Source organism: Alosa alosa, chromosome 11 (assembly GCF_017589495.1).
Source record: "Alosa alosa isolate M-15738 ecotype Scorff River chromosome 11, AALO_Geno_1.1, whole genome shotgun sequence".
Lineage (NCBI taxonomy): Eukaryota > Metazoa > Chordata > Actinopteri > Clupeiformes > Clupeidae > Alosa > Alosa alosa.
The window spans coordinates 22,451,040-22,471,039 of NC_063199.1; the positions used below are offsets into that span (position 1 = coordinate 22,451,040).

The 20,000-nt window shown below is 45.3% G+C and overlaps 1 protein-coding gene across 4 annotated transcripts in view; it reads right to left on the bottom strand.

Annotated features, from left to right (window-relative positions):
- Positions 1-3,276: 3,276 nt before the first annotated feature.
- Positions 3,277-20,000, bottom strand: part of zmp:0000001167 (protein phosphatase 1 regulatory subunit 12A) — a 28,585-nt gene continuing 11,861 nt past the window's right edge. The window contains exons 8-25 of one of the 4 annotated variants that reach the window (XM_048257327.1): positions 18,817-19,007; positions 18,316-18,425; positions 17,294-17,506; positions 16,128-16,210; positions 15,695-15,784; positions 12,967-13,059; positions 12,705-12,815; positions 11,815-11,905; positions 11,503-11,655; positions 8,539-8,632; positions 8,323-8,417; positions 7,384-7,434; positions 7,083-7,105; positions 6,908-6,971; positions 5,995-6,099; positions 5,715-5,768; positions 5,225-5,275; positions 3,277-5,024 (exon numbers count right to left, since the gene is read on the bottom strand). In XM_048257327.1, coding sequence (XP_048113284.1) covers positions 4,938-5,024; positions 5,225-5,275; positions 5,715-5,768; positions 5,995-6,099; positions 6,908-6,971; positions 7,083-7,105; positions 7,384-7,434; positions 8,323-8,417; positions 8,539-8,632; positions 11,503-11,655; positions 11,815-11,905; positions 12,705-12,815; positions 12,967-13,059; positions 15,695-15,784; positions 16,128-16,210; positions 17,294-17,506; positions 18,316-18,425; positions 18,817-19,007 — 1,759 coding nt within the window. In that variant the 3' untranslated portion in view covers positions 3,277-4,937. Of the gene's footprint in view, positions 5,025-5,224; positions 5,276-5,714; positions 5,769-5,994; positions 6,100-6,907; positions 6,972-7,082; positions 7,106-7,383; positions 7,435-8,322; positions 8,418-8,538; positions 8,633-11,502; positions 11,656-11,814; positions 11,906-12,704; positions 12,816-12,966; positions 13,060-15,694; positions 15,785-16,127; positions 16,211-17,293; positions 17,507-18,315; positions 18,426-18,816; positions 19,032-20,000 lie in introns of all 4 variants that reach the window. The other 3 variants (XM_048257326.1, XM_048257325.1, XM_048257328.1) reach the window with 3 other exon arrangements.

A 20,000-nucleotide genomic window follows, 5' to 3' on the forward strand; every position in this document is an offset into this window, starting at 1 on the left:
GTCTGTGTGTGTGTGTGTGTGTCTCTGTGTGTGCGCACATGAGTCCAAATGTCTGTAAACGAGCGTGTGTGTGTGTGTGTGTGTGTGTGTGTGTGTGTGTGTGTGTGTGTGTGTATGTATGTGTGTGTATGTGTATGCATGCATGTGTCTGTCTGTGTGTGTGTGTGTGTGTGTGTGTGTGTATGCGTGTGTCTGTCTATGTGTGTGTGTGTGTGTGTATGCATGTGTCTGTCTATGTGTGTGTGTGTGTGTGTGTGTGAATGTGTCTGTCTGTGTGTGTGTGTGTGTATGCATGCATGTGTCTATCTGTGTGTGTGTATGTGTGTGTGTGTGTATGTGTGTGTGTGTATGTGTATGTGTGTGTGTGTGTGTGTGTGTGTGTGTGTGCACATATGTTGTTGTGAGTGCAAATGTGTGTGAGTGGGTCTGTGAGTGAGCGAGTGCCTGTATCTGTAAGCAGCATGTGTGAGTCTGAGAATGTAATTGTGTATGTGTGTGTGTGTGTGTGTGTGTACGTGTATGTATGTGTGTGTGCGTGCGTCTGCGTGTGTTGTGTATGTGTGTGTGTGTGTGTGTGTGTGTGTGTGTGTGTGTGTGTGTGTGTGAGAGAGAGAGAAAGACTATAGATGGGACAAACAGATGAGTATGTGGGTGGGACAGAGTTGCGCGGGTGGGCTGGCGTCTAAAGGTCAGTCCGTTTTCCAGACATCTGCAGCACTGCGGCTGGGAAAGGGACCAGTTCAAACAGACCATGAGCAGGATACTGCAAAACACACAACAAAAACAACAACAACAACATGGCAACAGCACCAGTCTAGCAGTGCACACACACACACAACAGAACCAGTCTCTAGCAGTGCACACACACACACAACAGAACCAGTCTCTAGCAGTGCACACACACACACACACACACACACAACAGCACTAGTCTCTAGCAGCGCACACACACACACAACAGAACCAGTCTCTAGCAGTGCACACACACACACGCAGCACACACACACACACAACAGCACTAGTCTCTAGCAGCGCACACACACACACAGCACACACACACACACAACAGAATCAGTCTCTAGCAGCGCACACACAAACACACACAGTATACACACACAACAGAACTAGTCTCTAGCAGCGCACACACACACACACACACACACAACAGCACTAGTCTCTAGCAGCGCACACACACACACACACACACACCTCTGCCACAAAATCATTATATCACAACCCAGTTCACTTCTCTCTCCCTCTCACACACACACCTCTGCCACAAAATAATTATATCACAACCCAGTTCACTTCTCTCTCCCTCTCACACACACACACACACACACACACACACACACACACACACACACACACAACAGCACCAGTCTCTAGCAGCGCACACACACAAGCACCTCTGCCACAAAATCATCACAACCCAGATGACTTCTCTCTCCCTCTCATCTTTCTCTTTCCCTCTCTCTCTCTCTCTCTCATCCCTTCTCATCTCTTTATCTCTCTCTACCTCCCTCAGTGGGAATGTCAGTCCTTCAGCCTCTCCTCTCGTCTCCCCCTCCTCTCTGTCACTCGTTTTTCTCCTGATGAGGGACATCTGGTCAGCAGCCACATAGAGAGAAGGACACCATGATGAGAGAGAGAGGGAGATAAGAGAGAGAGAGAAAGAGAAAAAGAGAGAGAGGGAGATGAGAGCTAGCTGCAGGCGTTATATTTAGCATGAAACATAAACATACAGGGATACCCATCTCCACTAATAAACCCAAAGAATGAACACACACACAAACACACTCACCCCACCACTTTTACCCCCCCCCCCACACACACACACACACACACATTCAGTTTTTTTATTATTATTCAACCTATATTTATGTTCTGAAGTTCATTGAGGGTAGTCCTTATTTTCACACTCTGAGACACACTCTCTCTCTCTCTCTCTTTGGAGACCTGTGATACTGATGAGTCCTCTTGCATATCCTCCCTCTACCATATTCCTGCAACCAACGGTTAAAAAGACCCTCCCCGCTTCATGCTCTTTCTCTCTCTCAAACACACCTCTGTATGCCACTGTAAGAAAATCAACCATCTGCACATCACACACACAAGGACCCTTTCCTCCAACACTACTGCATGCACACACACACACACACATACTCTTTCCTTTCTCAGGCACCCTTGCAACAGCACTGCACACACACACACGCGCACATGTGTGCGCACACACACTTTGAGAGGCTTTAGGTTCAGTGGTTGTGTTTGATGGGCTGCAGGTCTTAGATTTGGTTCTGAGGGCTTTGGCTAATGTGATTAGTGAAGTCATTTGGAGGTTTCCAGGCAGTCAGGCGTGTGCTGGAGACCGAACGCTGCTTAAGATCCACCTGCTGAGCTACCGCAGCCCAGCTAGGCCTACACCACCAGCTAATAATGGACAGCACGCAGGTCCAGTTCAAGACTACATCAGAACCATCAGAACAAGTCCAGAACCCGATCAGTGCCGAACTCAGGACCACATCAGTGCCAGTTGATCGAGTAAAAGTTTTTTTTATTTATCTTTTTATTAGATTTGTTTTAATGAATTTTTCCCACAAAATGTATTACATTTTCTCTTTAAATTCCATCACTGAAAAATTGGACTATGTCCAATGTCTCTAAACTTTATCCAGCTGCTGATGGGCGGCAAACAGCAGGATATGATGTCAAAAGTAATGGCGCTCATTAGTGGGGTCATCAATTAGCATAGTGGCTTAGGCCTACTGCACAATGTATAAACTAATGATCCTGGAAATGCAAGAGTAGGCCTGATATCTGCACTAGGCCGTATTTCCTAGCCCTAGCCAGAGTGGGCAGCAGTCAAGCATTCTCAGGCTAGAGGCCTGCAAAGCTTGAGTCAAATCAGAGTTGAAAAAAAAAAATTGTAACCGAACATGTTTTGTCTATTACTGTACTGTAGATGAATCTTACTTAAGCTTCAGTTGCCTACCTTGAAAACCTAAGGTTAAGGTACACACTCTATCAGGTTTGTTACCCAAATCTTAAGGACATCTTTTCAGCACATAACAATGTATAAAGTACTCGGGTGTGCTTGGAGAGGCCATGGCTAACTCTGTTTGATCCAGTGCTGTTTTGAACACAAATCTAATTTTTTTTTCAGATGTTTTAGGATGTCTATGCTTTAGCACACTATTTCATGATTCAACACACACACATTCGTAACACAACACAGACGAGTAATACACCGCACACACACAAAAGACAGGCCATTCCTCATCGTACACACAATGGCTTTTATTAAGTGCAGACATCCATATCATATATTAGGAAACACATGTGTAAAAGAGGGAGGATAACAAGTTTTCATTCACTTCATTAGAATCATATTTGTACATATAATAATAATAATAATAATATCAATAACAATAATATTAATAATACATCTTCCCTGGAAAACAGTTGGAAGGAGCTTACAACCAACATAAAACCGGACACGACACACATGTATGAAAACAGTATTCTTTACCTTGATATCCAATAGTAATAAAAATTATTTTAAAAAGAAGTCAAAACAATGCATAGCATATTATTATTAATAGGCATTTCCACTTCAAACTCTGGTTTCCCCTTAGCAGGGGGCAACTGTGGACGGAGGCTCCTGATTGGTTAACAGGCACTCGGTCAAGGCCTTGTCCTTTTGGGTTCCCTCTATGGACGGTGCGGTGACTTTCAGTCTTTTGTGTGTGTGTGTGTGTGTCTGTATGTGAGTACTGTTCCACACCTATGTGCAAATCCAATAACATCAGTCAGCTTTTTACCATTTACTGGTTTTGCCCGTGTGTATTTAAAACACCAATACGAAGCTGCTAAAGGCTTCATTGGCTCCTCAGCGAACGCAAGGCAGTTAAAGGCAATAAGTGGGACGTAGGAAGTGGTACGAGTGGGAAGTGGTACGAGTGGGAAGTGGGAACTCCTCCTTCTGTTTGTGTGGTCCCATGGGGTTCCCTGATCCCTGGTGATTGACTAGGTGCACAGATATAAATAAATATAATGTGTGGGAATATGCATATGTGTGTGTATGTGTGTGTGTGTGTTTGTGTTGTTGAGTCTCTCTGTGGGTATGTGTGTGCTGGAGGGGACATTAACTGGAGCTGGCTATTTGGAGAAGGGTTCATAGTTAGGGCATCAGTTAGTGTGAGGCTGCTACATAAAATCAATACTGATCCCTACATGGACTGTACATTGATGTTAAACCCTCTACTAAGTGTGTGTGTGTGTGTGTGTGTATGTGGTTAAAACACACCAAGAGTGCTGGTGATCCTCAGGGTTCAACTAACCCTGATGGATGGAACGCGTGGTAAAGAGAGAATGTGCGTGTGTGTGTGTGTGTGACTTGTCAAACCAAACAAGGACAGCAACTGTGCTAATCCCTGTGTGTGTGTGTGTGTGTGTGTGTGTGTGTGTGTGTGTGTGTGTGTGTGTGTGTGTCTGTGTAAGAGAGGTTTTCTATTTGAGCTCCTTCAGCCTCTCTTCTCTGATTGGTCACAGAAAATTGGTTGCCATAGTTGGCAGGTACTTGGTGAGTGTGTGTGTGTGTGTACGCTCGGGTATTTGTAGGCAGTGAGCACACACACACACACGCACAAAACACACACACACACAAAAATATATCATAGAAGCAGTCTCTAATTCAGTTGTGAACTATGCTGGTACAGACAAGGCCTTCTTCTCTCTCTTCTTTCCTCTTTCTCTCTCTCTCTCTCTTTTTTTCTTTGGCACTTGAAGGGATGTGAGGAGGAAGGGAGAGAGAGAGATATTGTGTGTGTGTGTGTGTGGGAGGAGAGAGAGAGAGAGAGAGAGAGAGAGAGAGAGAGTGAGTGAGTGAGTGTCTCGTGCCCTTTTCTGTCATTCTTCCTCTTGGTTGCTTTTTCCATCTATTTGGAGAGTTTGCTGATGACCCTGATGAGAGCTCCATTCTCATCCTTCAGCCGCTGGTTATCTGCTCTTAAATCCCCCAACACCTGCACACACACACACACACACACACACACACACACACACACGCACACACACCAATAAGTACAAATAGAAACAGAGTCAAGAGAGTTTTTTTCCTGCTGTGACAATGACCTTAGTGAACCTCAAGGGAGCCAATCAGGGGTGAGCATTGGGTCTGCTAAGCCAATGAGAGGGAGGGAAATAAAAGACTGCCATCTCTTACCTTCAGCTCCTCCTCCAACTCTGCCACACGGCGTTCCAACATTCTCCGCTCCTGAGAAGGACAGAGAGAGAGAGAGGTAGGGAGAGAGAGAGAGAGAGAGAGAGAGAGAGAGAGAGAGATTCTGTTCATGTAACTTGAACACCTCAGTGCAATGCAGTAGATAATGACCACAGCTGGTCAGTCCAAGATAGAACACAGCTGGTCAGTCCTTACAGGATTTTGTGATTTTGCAAATCCACAAATTCAAGGCTTTACAGAAGGTTGCATGTTTTTCTTCTTACCACAATATTTTCTAAATGTAACTCACTGACTTTCTGCATTATTAGTATTCCAGGATTTTAAAGGATTCTCATTGGTTTCTGCTTATTGACCTCATAATTCCAGGATTTAAAGGATTCTCATTGGTTTCTGATTATTGACCTCATAATTCCAGGATTTTAAAGGATTCTCATTGGCTTCTGAGGTCCGAGGTCAGTCCCATCAGACTCACCTTCTTCTCCATCTCCAGGAGGGCTGAACAGTCAGTGAACCTCTCCTGTCTCTGCTTAACAAACAACACACACACTTAGGATGGGACAAATACTAAATCTCACAACAACATTCTGTGTGTCCATGCCTGTGTGTGTGTGTGTGTGTGTGTGTGTGTGTGTGTGTGTGTGTGTGTGTGTGTGTGTGTGCACCTGTGTTGCTTTGTCCAGGTCCATCCTGGTCTGTGGGAGTGTGGGAGTGTGTGCATGTGTGTGTGTGCATGCGTGGGTGTGTGTGTGCACCTGTGTTGCTTTGTCCAGGTCCATCCTGGTCTGGGTGACTGTCCTCTGTGTATCCTGCAGTTGTGACTGAAGTGTTCCGTTCTCTCTGGACATCTCCTCAAACAACTAGAGATGGATGGAGTAGAGAGAGAGAGAGAGAGAGGGAGAGAGAGGTGGAGGGAGGAGAGAGAGATGGAGAGAGAAAGAGGTGTAGGGAGGAGAGAGAGATGGAGGGAAGAGAGAGAGATAGAGAGAGAGGACAAAGGGTGGAAAAAGAAAGAGTAAAGAGAGTATACATTATATAAGATAAGATAAGATAATACTTTAATGTCTGTTTACACAGAAATTTGTCTTGCATTACAGCTCAGCAATCAGCATAGAAAGACATTAAAAAAAACATTTAAGATCATGAAATCATTCACGACACATGTAACAGGTGTAGCCTACACACAGATAATGTCCATTAGACTACGGTTGAGGGATCTACTTTACACTCCTCTGTTGATTAGACTAGGGGTGAGGGATCTACTTTACCCTCCTCTGTTGATTAGACTAGGGGTGAGGGATCTACTTTACACTCCTCTGTTGATTAGACTAGGGGTGAGGGATCTACTTTACCATCCTCTGTTGATTAGACTAGGGGTGAGGGATCTACTTTACACTCCTCTGTTGATTAGACTAGGGGTGAGGGATCTACTTTACACTCCTCTGTTGATTAGACTAGGGGTGAGGGATCTACTTTACACTCCTCTGTTGATTAGACTAGGGGTGAGGGATCTACTTTACCCTGCTCTGTTGATTGAGTAATGACACAGTGAGGGAGGAAAGACTGTTTGTATTTATTTTGTCAGTATACGTTGATGTATCACTCAGCACCCGACTCTATTCACTCTCTCTCTCGCTCCCTCTTTCACACACACACACACACACACACCTTCTTGTAGTCCTTTGTTTCAGATCCCCTTCCTATGATACAGTCATTGAAAGACTGGTCAGACCTATGAGACAAGGAAAACAGTTACTGATAACCTAAACAAACACTTTCTCAAACTCTCTCTCTCTCTCCCTTTCTCTCTGTCTCACACACACTCAGAGATACACACACTTACCTGCTGCCTGTTTGCCTGTCCGTCTGGAAAATAACAGATACAGTACTGTCAGCCAACTGACACAAACATTTTGATACACACACACACACACACACACTCTCTCTCTCTCTCTCTCTCTCACACACACACACACACTCACTCTCTCTCTCTCACACTTACACCAACACGCACACGCACACACAATAAAGACACTTGAACACAGGGACACACACACAAACACGAAAATGTTATGTAAACATCAGAACAGACACACACACACACACACACACACACACACACACACACACACACACACACACACCTGCGGGTCCTGCCCGTTTCCTTCCTCTCCACTCAGCTCGTTGTCGTAACTCTGGAACACAGAGGTCAAAGGTTACAGCTCATGGCAACAGAATGTTCTGAAACACAACATTTCCATAAACATGGCCGATGCTTCCTCCTTTCTCCACACTCACACACACACACATATGCACATTCACAGGCATACTCACGGACACACAGACTGACACACGCAAGGGTCATTCTATAATTCAGGTTACATTTTGATTTTTATTGAGTCAGTTTTGAACAATGATGCAAATTATGACAACCTTTCACCAATAACAATGCTTGATATATATTTTAGACAGGATATTTTGAATAGGCAGTGAGGAATGTAATATTTCTTCCTCATTAATTTGCACAAAATGTTCAGGATACATACCGACCAGTAGGCACGGCTGAAGTGCCCTTGAGCAAGGCACCTAACCCCTCACTGAGTGTGTTTCACTAATTCACGGATTGGGATAAATGCAGAGACCAAATTTCCCTCACGGGATCAAAAGAGTATATATACTTACTTATACTTATACTTAGCCTGTTTGATGTTGGCATGTGGAATTAAGCCACAAAATGATGGCAACCCTGTTATCGTCAATACTGTCATTTGATTACACCGATAAAGGATAACTAAGTTGAGCTGTTTTTCTACACTTGAAATGTACCCCGAATTATAGAATGATCCATACACACATACACAGACAGACAAAGCGGCCAGATAGACACACACTCACACACACATGCACGCATACAGACAGACAGACAGACAGACAGACACACATACACACACACACACACACACACACAGAAGACAGCCAAACAGACACACACACATACTGACACACACACGTAGACACAAAGAGCAGACACACAGACAGACAGACACAGACAGGCAGACACACGCAGACACACACACACACACCTCTCCTGCTGCTCGTGCTCTTCTCTGGGCTCTTGCTTGCCTCCTCTCTCTGAGCCTCTGTTCATCCAGATCAGCCAAAAGAGCCTCGGGGTCAGCTAACACACAAACACACACACACACAACATTTAATGCAGGGCTCCATGTCAATTAGTATGTGTGAGTGTGTGTGTGTGTGTGTGTGTGTGTGTGTGTGTGTGTGTGTGTGTGTGTGATTACCTCTTCTGTCGGGACGCAGGGCTCCAGGTGGATTGGTGAGGCCCAGAAGGTCAGACTTCTGCAGGTTAGCTATACGAGACCTCCAGGTCACCTCCTACACACACACACACACACACAGACACACACACACACACACACACACACACACACACACACACACACACACACAGACAGACACACACACACACACACACACACACACACACACACACACACACACACACACACACACACTTCAGTCAAGAAGTAAGAGCTTATTCTGCTATGAGTACACAGCCAACAGAGGTCTGGATGTTTGTGTGTGTGTGTCTGTGTGTGTGCGAGCAGGACCTAAATACCTATCAGACATGCTTCAGCAGTACACACCTTCTCGACCTCTCAGGTCTCAGGGAAAAACCTGTTAGTAAAACCTGCTATTAGAACTAAAAATGGTGAAGCAGCTTTTAGCTGCTATGCGGCTCAGCTCTGGAACCAACTTTCGGGTGACATCAAAAAGGCCCCCAATGTAGCCAGTTTCAAATCTAGACTTAAAGGTTGTATATCAGCGATTTCAGGTCCAAAATAGGCCCAAACATAAATGGTCACGTTCATCTAATCTTTCGTAAAGATCTGCTCGCTGCCTGCCCCATAAGCAGGCCGTCATAAAAACGTGTCTCTGTAGGTAGCCTAGGCTCCGAGATCTGTACACAAAAACAATTGCTACCAACAAGGGTTGGCAACCCCTCAAAGGCAAAATAAAGTGTTTCAACCAATAACCGACGAGATGCGCGTTTAAGAGAGTTTTAATTGCACGGCAGGGAGGGGAGGGGTAGCGAAGCTAGCTCTCTGTTTTGTTAGAACATCAACAGAAGTGACGTATCCCCGCTATCGCTGATACAACCTTTAAGACCAAACTGTTCTCAGATACCTTCTGCTAACTGAATTCTGAATTCTGAATTCTGAAAAATTATTATAGTGGATGGAATCCACTATCTTGAAATCTCCTGGATTCTTATTCTTATAACCTTTTCTTTTTACCTTTTCAAGAATGAATGCGACTCTAACCGCTTAACGTACAGACATGTTAAAATAACCGTTGTGTAGGTCTGAAGTTGGACAAGAGAGTTATTATTTCAGATTTTTTTTTAAGTTTATACTTTTTGAGAAATAGGGGATTAAAAATGTTAAAAAGCTCATTTCCCCCCCATAGACTTGAATGGAGGCTGTAATGTCATAATGGCCTAAAGCCAGCTGTGCTCGTTAAAGGACAAGTTCGGTATTTTACACTTAAAGCCCTGCTTTCAGATAGTTTATGATTAAATAGAACGTTTAAGTTTGAAATTTGGACACATGCTGCTGTCCTGAGAATTTTCGGTTTCTGTGGTAGCACCCCCTCACCTCCACAACGCTGCATAGGTGCACTGGAACAATCTTTCTAAAACGCATTAAACTTTCGTTTACAAAGATGCGAAACTCACCAAGTGGTCAAGGGTGTTCACTGATATGCTCTAACAAAAATCGCTGCAAAAGATTCTTTCCAACAGGTTTTATCGTAGTTTTTGTCCAACTCCATTGACTTGTATTGGATGTGCTGTGAGGTACGGTATTACTCCGGCGGCTGAAACGGATATGGGGTTGTTTGTATTCTTTCTGTAGTCTTATGCAGTCGCGGTATCGTAGGCTACGCTATCCAAATTATTGTCACGTCCATGGCTAATGCTAAAATGTCTTGGAACTTGCACGATGTGAATGATGAAAACATTACGTTTTCACCATGAAAGTTCCACAGCCAAAAAAATAGTAAACGTACAAAATCATGTAGCCAAATTATTCATGTAGGCTAGGGTTAGTGTTAGGCTTATGATGTGAACATGACAGGTTATGGACATAACAAATAAGTTAATTTTCCGCCTGTTACAAACGTTGCGTTACAAAATGTCAACCTTACCCCAAGTTCTTCCAACTCTGTCGGAAAAAAATATCTGAAAACTTTAAGTGTAAAATACCGAACTTGTATTTTAAGCTCCCAGAGTAGTTCCCGGGCTAATCAGAACACTGGCACAGGTGTCACCTGTGAATCCAACTGTCTCAGCTTCTTAGCATACAATCTGGCTCTCCCTGAAGTGTTTCCCGTGTGTCAAAATAAAAGTCACAGCCATATCTCATGCTTTGTGCATTATATCTCCAGAACGACTTGAGACTTGCTCTTGACTTGCACATATTTCCACCTCTGATGGAAGCTAAATGCACATGTGATTTACTGCTACCTCTGATGGAAGCTAACTGCACATGTGACTTACTGCTACCTCTGATGGAAGCTAACTGCACATGTGACTTACTACTACCTCTGATGGAAGCCAACTGCACATGTGACTTACTGCTACCTCTGATGGATGTGACTTACTGCTACCTCTGATGGAAGCCAACTGCACATGTGACTTACTGCTACCTCTGATGGAAGCCAACTGCACATGTGACTTACTGCTACCTCTGATGGAAGCTAACTGTTGCAGCATACACTCCCCTACTGGAGCTATTCAGTTACGTGCCGGCACTCTTAAAACGAGTGTGTTAAAAATAACAAAACTTCTGTTGTTTTTTAACACATCTCCATGTCCAGACAGGGACAACACAGTTTGTGTTGCAGTGGTTAAAGTGGGATTTGGCAGGAGGGGGAACCCTAAAATCCAGTGTCGGTGCAACGAGGAAAAATGACTCACCATTGGACATATTGAGTATCGTGGTGTAGCAATACTTTTTGCAATTGCTAGCTTCTTGGTCACCTCTGTACACGCAAAAAATTAACTCACTATTTATTTTAATAATATCATCGCGCTATATCGTTGGTATGTAAGAATATATTTATTATTAATTTATCTGAGGCGTAACTGCATTCCTCCCCATTCCCCCCCACTTTAACCTCTCTGTGTGTGTGTGTGTGTGTGTGTGTGTGTGACTTGTGTGAAGAGTTGTATTCGTCCTCACCCCTTCTTCTACCTTCTTCTGCTTCCCTTCCTTCTCCTCCTCCACTCTTTTCCTCTCTTCCTTCTCCTCCTCTTCTCTCTTCCTCTCCTTCCCTCTGTTCTCAGATGGCTTTATGATCTTCTCCGCCTCCTGAAGATCTGTGAGTGTCACACCCTGATGACACAGCACCCATACACACACACACACACACACACACACACGGGATATAAGTATTTCAGGACATAAACATCAAAGGTAAAAGTGTGCATGGTGGCTTGTGTGTGTGTGTGTGTGTGTGTGTGTGTGTGTGTGTGTGTGTGTGTGTGTGTTTACCTGAGTTGACCGGCGAGACTGGCGTGCGTGCCGGGAACGAGCTTTTCTCTGCGCCTCAGCTTCCTCATCACGAACTGGAGTCAAATACGACCTACAAACAAACACAAACACACACAGATAGAGAGAGAGAGAGAGAGAGAGAGAGGTATGAATGTTGTTATACATGTATGTGTGTGTGTGTGTGTGTGTGTGTGTGTGTGTGTGTGTGTGTGTGTGTGTGTGTGTGTGTGTGTGTGTGTGTGTGTGTGTATTTTTGTATGAATGTTTGTGTGTATTTGTGTGCATGTGTACAGTACCCTCCAGAATTATTGGCACCTTTGGTTTAACAAAAACACGTTGCCCACAACTGTTGGCACCTCTGCTTGTAATACCTTCTTAAGCCTCCCTTTGACAATAAAACAGCTTGTAATATTCTCCCATGACACTCCATGAAGTTGGAGAATACAAACCAAGGGATTTAAGACCATTCATCTTTACAAAATTTCCCCAGATCGTCCAGATTCCTAGGTCCACACTTGTGCATTCTCCTCTTTGACTCACCCCACTGTTTTCTATGGACTTTAGATCGGTGGACTGAGATGGCAATGGCAGAAGCTTGATTTTGTGTTCAGTAAACCATATTTGTTTTGATCTGGATGTTTGCTTTCCTTTTTCTTCAAGGTTGGATTTTTCCTCATTGTTTTCATTATGAGATTACAATAAATCACCAAAATATTATTTTTATACTTGTTTTTAGTCACCTTTACCAAAGCTGACAATAATTCTGGAGGGTACTGTATGTATGTATGTGTGTGTGTGTGTGTGTGTGTGTGTGTGTGTGTGTGTGTGTGTGTGTGTGTGTGTGTGTGTGTGTGTATGTATGTATGTGTGTGTGTAATGTCTCCACTCACTTGCGTCTCTGCTTATTCTCTGGCTCCCCAGTCGTCGTTGTCGTGGTGGTGGCAGAGTTTGAGGTCGTCACGGAAACAGGGTCCTTCTTTTCCGCCTGTTCCTGAGCTTGTCTGAGTTGGACAGCGATGGACAGATGGCATGTTCAACACAGATGTCACCACAAACATAACAACAAACCCAAACACACACACACACACACACACACACACACACACACACACACACACACACACACACACACACACACACACACACACACACCTCTGGGCCACTAGACTGTTGAGACGACTGAGTCCAGTCGAAGATGTTCCCGTGGTTACTGGTGCCTCATCAAGTCTCCGCCCATAAGAAGAACTACAGAGAGAGAGAGAGAGAGAGAGAGAGAGAGAGAGAGAGAGAGTGAGAGAGAGAGAGAGAGAGAGTGAGAGAGAGAGAGTGAGAGTGAGAGAGAGAGAGAGAGAGAGAGCACAATAGTAGCAGTCAGTCAAACAGTCACAGCATAATCTCACTCACACACACACACACACACACACACACACACACACACACACACACACACAGTATAAGTATATATACTCTTTTGATCCCATGAGGGAAATTTGGTCTCTGCATTTATCCCAATCCGTGAATTAGTGAAACACACTCAGCACACAGTGAACACACAGTGAGGTGAAGCACACACTAACCCGGAGCAGTGAGCTGCCTTGCTACAGCGGCGCTCGGGGAGCAGTGAGGGGGTAGGTGCCTTGCTCAAGGGCACTTCAGCCGTGGATGTGGGCATGGGAGAGCAGTGCTCAACCACTTCCTCCGCCCACATTTTTCCTACTGGTCAGGGATCGAACCGGATAAAACAAATAGCAGCACTAACCAGATCTAATTCCTTCAAAGAGACCTGACCACAGGCCTGACCCCTGACCACAAGCCTAAATCAAGCTGCTCCACTCCAAATCTCCATCACCATCACCAAACAATATCAGCACCATCAACACCATCAGCACCATCAGCATCACCATCCGGTAACTAAGCGGTAGGATTCTGCTTATGCTCTATGTCCCTAGAAGCTCACAGTTCAGGTGTACCGTCACATCACCTGTGCGCTGATGGCACACACATCAGTGCCAAAATGGCACTCCATCAATACACACATACAATACAACATGCATACACACACACACACACACACACACACACACACACACACACACACACACACACACACACACACACACACACACACACACACTCACACACACTTGGGTCTTATTAGATCTTATACAGATCCAAATGTTAGCGGTAGCATGTTGCAGGTTTAGACAGATATTATCAATATATTGTCTAGCACTAGTGATTATGGGTAGACATGACATTATCATCTCCAAATACATACACTACCTCCTATGACAGAAATGGAGCAAAATTTTGCATGTCTTGCATATGTCTTTTTGCATTTTGCTTGCTTGACCCACACAATTGCAACCCACACAGAACAACCTTCTGTCCAAGACTCCAAAATACAAGAACAATTAGGCCTGTTACACACACTCACACACACACACACACACACACACACGCACACACACGCACACACACACACACACACACACACACACACACACACACGTGTTTATAGTTATATTCACATTCACACATTTATAACACCAGAGACATTCACAATAACAAATACATTGAAATGCATAAAGCACATGTAGCTCACACAACACTGCACAGATACATATAGAGTCTGAGCAGGGATACACGACACACGCGACACGACCTTTACGCGCTAATAATTAATACACACACACACAAAATAACATGGACACATGAAACATACTCGAACATCTTGATATAATAGCCATAAACCCACTGTCGAGCCAGGCTGAGACAAGGCTAATTTAAGTTTAGTGTTAATGGCCAGGGCTTTAAACCCTGAGAATGAGAAAACGTTGGCATCATCATTATCAGGCTCACAGCCCTAAATCTCGCCCACAATGCTACCTCGATGTTAACGTCACGCCCAGTTGAAGATCATGCATCATACTGGATGGTATCAATAAAAGTAAAAGTTGCTGTTGCAGTTTGTAGTTTGGTGGAATGTTAACAGTTACGATAACACACAAATAAAGCATCCTTCACAAAGTTGACTCCTCTATTCCTTTATACAGTAGAAAACATGGATCTGATATAAAACGACTAGGAAGTAAGAAACATTTCTTTAGTGACCCAATTGTTTGTATTATGAGTACTGTGGCTAACTAATCGTTCATATTTAGTATTTAACACCACTGGCTCAAAAGGAAGCTTGGCTGACTAAAAAATGACGTTAATTATGAACCACAATGAACTTTATGGTATTTAAAACATCCATACGTCCATGTTGTGTCCATTTGTGGCAACAGTGTTTTGTATTTAAATATTATTTAAAGCAGGAGGGCAATTCCACACAAAACTGTCACATGCATAACGCCAACACAATGCCATGGTATTTAGTTGGCATTATGGACGCGACAGTTTTGCGTGGAATTGCCCAGGACTTGTAGATTTTGAAATGTGTAGCCTTCTAGCTTCAAATTCACATTTTGTGGTTGTTAACCTAAAATGTGCAAATTGAAATTTCATTGCGCTCAAGCCCACATAGTTTTGGTTGGTCTCACTCAGCCCAAATATTAATCAGAGCCGTGCTTTGAGCTGTCAGAGCTGTGCTGGCCATTTCATTGGTTATTTACAATATAACAATGCAGTCTTTGACTTCTGTTTAGTGACTAACGATCTTGTTTTGGTGCCGAGTCAGAGGGTAACGGTGAGGCCAGACACATGGGGACTAGAGGTGATAACAGAGGGAGAAAAGAAAGTGATTAGCCTCCGCAAGACTCAATTCACCCAGCCTGGGCCCAGCAGTGGGGAAAGAGCTGTTGAGGACATGACACACACACACACCCACACACACACACACACACACACACACACACACACACACACACACACACACCTGCGAGGTAAGTATGGGTTGGAGCTGGTCACGTCAGCGGCAGACTGGCTGTTCAGGCGGCGTGTGTATGAAGAGCTACGAAGCAACCAGCTGAGACACACACACACACACACACACACACACACACAGAGAAGGGGGGGACAGGAATAGATAGAGAGAGAGAGAGGGGGGGAGAGATAATGGTGGACAGGGGTGTGTTTACAGTTATATTCACACATTTATAACACCAGAGACATTCACAATAACAAATACATCAAAATGCATAAAGCACATGTAGCTCACACAACACTGCACAGATACATATAGAGTAGCAGGTGTAGCACACACACACACACACCTGCCTGCCTGCACACTGCGCCACACCTGCCTTAACCCGCTGCGCGCACGCCACACACACACACACACACACACACACACACAGACACACACACACCTGCTGGAGTTGTCTTGGTTGTTGTCAGAGATGTTGAAGAGGCGTCGGGTCGGGGTTGGGGGCACCCGGGCCAATCTGGGCTCCTGAGAGAGGGATAGAGAGAGAGAGAGACAGAGAGAGAGATGGAAGTTAAAGGAAAGGGAGCAAAAAAGGGGGAGAAAAAAGAGAGAGAGGGGGAGCGAGAGAGAGAGGATGATGGGAGAAAAGAGAGAGGTGGAGAGAGAGATCGATGGAAAGAAACTTTTGGAAAAGACTTTCTCTTACCGTTTGACGCACGCACACACACACACACACTATTGCCATACCTGCCCTTTCTGTGTGAGTGTTAGTGTTAGTGTGAGTGTGAGTGTGAGTGTGTGGTATTTCAGAGTCTGGAGATGTCTGGTTGTTGATGCCAGGGTATGAAGTATACTTATAAACACATTCTTCAGCACATTAGGGAACAGCAGCGCCTCACTGACTCAACACAACTCAACTGAACACACTGTACAGACTATTAGCACTGTGCTAACACAACCACACATACACAGGACACCATAGCAATGGTAGGCATATATTATATATGTGTACTATACAGTACACACATTATATATAGCTTCACATATAATATTTTATATATCTACGATAAAGCCTATTCTAGCAGTTAGTTATTATATGCTTTTTTCTGATCTGAGGCAGGGGCTGTGTGTGTGTGTGTGTGTGTGTGTGTGTGTGTGTGTGTGTGTGTGTGTGTGTCTTGCTGAGGCCGGGGCCTGTGTGTGTGTGTGTGTGTGTATGTGTGTGCCTTGTTGTCTGCCTCTGAGCTGAGGCCGGGGCCTGTGTGTGTGTGTGTGTGTGTGTGTGTGTGTGTGTGTGTGTGTGTGTGTGTGTGTGCCTTGTTGTCTGCCTCTGAGCTGAGGCCGGGGCCTGTGTGTGTGTGTGTGTGTGTGTGTGTGTGTGTGTGTGTGTGCCTTGTTGTCTGCCTCTGAGCTGAGGCTGGGGCCTGTGTGTGTCTGTGTGCCTTGTTGTCTGCCTCTGAGCTGAGGCCGGGGCCTGTGTGTGTGTGTGTGTGTGTGTGTGTGTGTGTGTGTGTGTGTGTGTGTGTGTGTGTGTGTGTGTGTGTGTGTGTGTGTGTGTGCCTTGTTGTCTGCCTCTGAGCTGAGGCCGGGGCCTGTGTGTGTGTGTACCTTGTTGTCTGCCTCTGAGCTGAGGCGTGGGCTGGAGGCGGAGCGGGTCATGCCCCCTAGAACACTCTGGGTGCCCCGGAGGGCCGCGGTGCCCCTTCCCTCGGAGGGCTCGGATGGGTCAGAGCCCAGCGCCCCAGAACTGCCCGCCTTCCGCAAGGACGTCCGCGAAGAGACCGGGGCATCAGCGCCCGAAGACTTCGTAACAGGCTCCGACTACAGGGGGGGGGGATAGAAAGTGGAGAGAGGGAAGGAGAAGGAGAGAGAGAGAGAGAGAGAGAGGAGAGAGAGAGAGAGAGAGGAGAGAGAGAGAGGAGGTTTGAGGGAAGAAGAAAGTTGGTCATTATTGGGACATTATTCTCTCAGCTGTTTAGTTTATCTAAATGGCTTTGGTAGCGCTGTATTCAACTGCCAGACAAATAAAGCAACTCCTTGAAATTAATTGAATGGATTCAATTTAGAAGTAGAGGGTGAGAGAGAGAGAGAGAGATAATGAGAGAGTGTGTGAGAGAGAGAGAGAGAAGAGGAAGTTTGACTTCATGCCTCCAGATCATGACTCTCCTGAGGTCAATTGTCTGTTTGATGAGTATAAAACATTCAAACCTTCACACACAAGCTCTCTTTCACACACACACACACACATAACCTTCATGTACACAGATACAGATGCCTTCGCTATCACTCATACACACACACACTCTCTCAGTCTTTTTATACAAACACAAATATCCATATCACACACATACACATGCACAAACGGGCCTGTTAGGACAGGCCTGTTACACACACACACAGACACATGTAACCTAACACTACACACCTGGGTGTATTGCATTTGCAATTCACCTGTTTATCCAGTTAGCCCCTGTAAGTCCTCCCCAAACAAACACACAAACACACACCCCCCCCCACACACACACACACACACACACACACACAGACACATACACCACACTTATCAGCTCTCACATCTGATCAGATTGAACGCACAGCTCCACCCCCATCTGGCTGACAGCCAATCATACCTTCTTCACCTGGTTGCCGCTGGTGCCGGTTGCCGTGGAGGTAGCTATGGGAACAGAACTGTTGCGCTTGTTGTTCAGGTTGTTGATGATCTCTCGTGTTTTTGCTTTTTCTGTGGTCCACAAACACACACACAGACACACAGACACACACACACACACACACAAACAGACACACCAGGAAATTCAGATCAGGACAGTTAAAGGTCTGCTTTGCACACATTACAACTAGCCATCCGACTGACACCTGACCCTTCCCAACAGAACTGACCCTTCCCAACAGAACTGACCCTTTCCAACACACCTCTCACTGCTTACACAACTGAGCAGGTTGCTTCTATTTACAAGTCACACTGTGCCAATATGTATGTGTTCAATCAGAATCTAACCAGTGTCCATAAGTATAGTTACTGCTTTGGCCTTGACCTCTGACCCTCAAACCACGCCTACGTCTGGGTAAAGCTCCCCTTGGGGATGGCAAGCGAGGTCACATGATGTAGTCACCTGACTCCACGTCGCTCTCTGATTCGCTCTCCTCCTCAGAGCTGGAGCTGCTGGAGGCTTTGCTGGAGGCAGGCTGTGAGGGGCGTGTCTCCGGGTGAGGCTCCTCCTCCTCCTCCTCGGCGGGCGGCGTCTGCAGGGCCGGAGGTGTGTGGCGTTCGCGCTCACGCTCGTGGAGGCTGATCTTCTCTTTGCTGCTCATACGAGAGATGGACGTCCTGACGGACAGGTGGCGAGGCGGACGAACGGACGAGGCCCACCCACAGCAGAGCAGGCAGGACAGGACCGCAGGTGCCATGCAGACCAGGCGGCCAATCGGTGACAGCGACACACACCAGGTGCAGCCAATCAGTGAGCAGTACGTGAGGCACATGAACTAATGAGCCAATCAGCTACTTTTTATTCTGATTCTGTTACAGAGCTCAACCAATCAGGTCAATCTAACCAAATCAATATGATTGATTATAATAAAAATCAATAAGTATTACTGTAAGAAGCAGCTGCAGCAGAGTCAGGATTGAGTGTTTCACTAAAGCATCACACATGTTGTCATGACAACACAGTATGTTCAGAACATACTAAAGCATCACACACATGTTGTCATGACAACACAGTATGTTCAGAACATACAGTCCATTACAACACTACTGTTTACAATGCCATTTATCTGTGGATAGGAAAACAGTATCCACAGACAAACTGAGAACAATCCCCATACATACCCCACCACTCACCCAAACAACCACACACACACAACACACACACACACACACACACACACACACACACACACACTTGACTGGGTGAATGCATGGCTGATTGTGTGGGAGTGAAATCTGTGTGTGTGTATCTAAACTATGTGTAAACTGTGGGCAGCATAACCTACATGCTATGGACCAACTGACCAATTCATTCAATCAGCAGTGGACAAACGTGGAGTGTGTGTGTGTGTGTGTGTGTGTGTGTGTGTGTGTGTGTGTGTGTGTGTGTGTAAGTGGATGTAAACACACATGTATATCAGCATGTGTGGCATCTGCTTCTCCCCTGGCATGCGAGTGTGTGCGACAATCTCTGTGGCCAGTGCCTGGACTACATGTCTGTGATGGCCCGTATGTGTTTCTACTCTGTGTGTGTGTGTGTGTGTGTGTGTGTGTGTGTGTGTGTGTGTGTGTGTGTGTGTGTGTGTG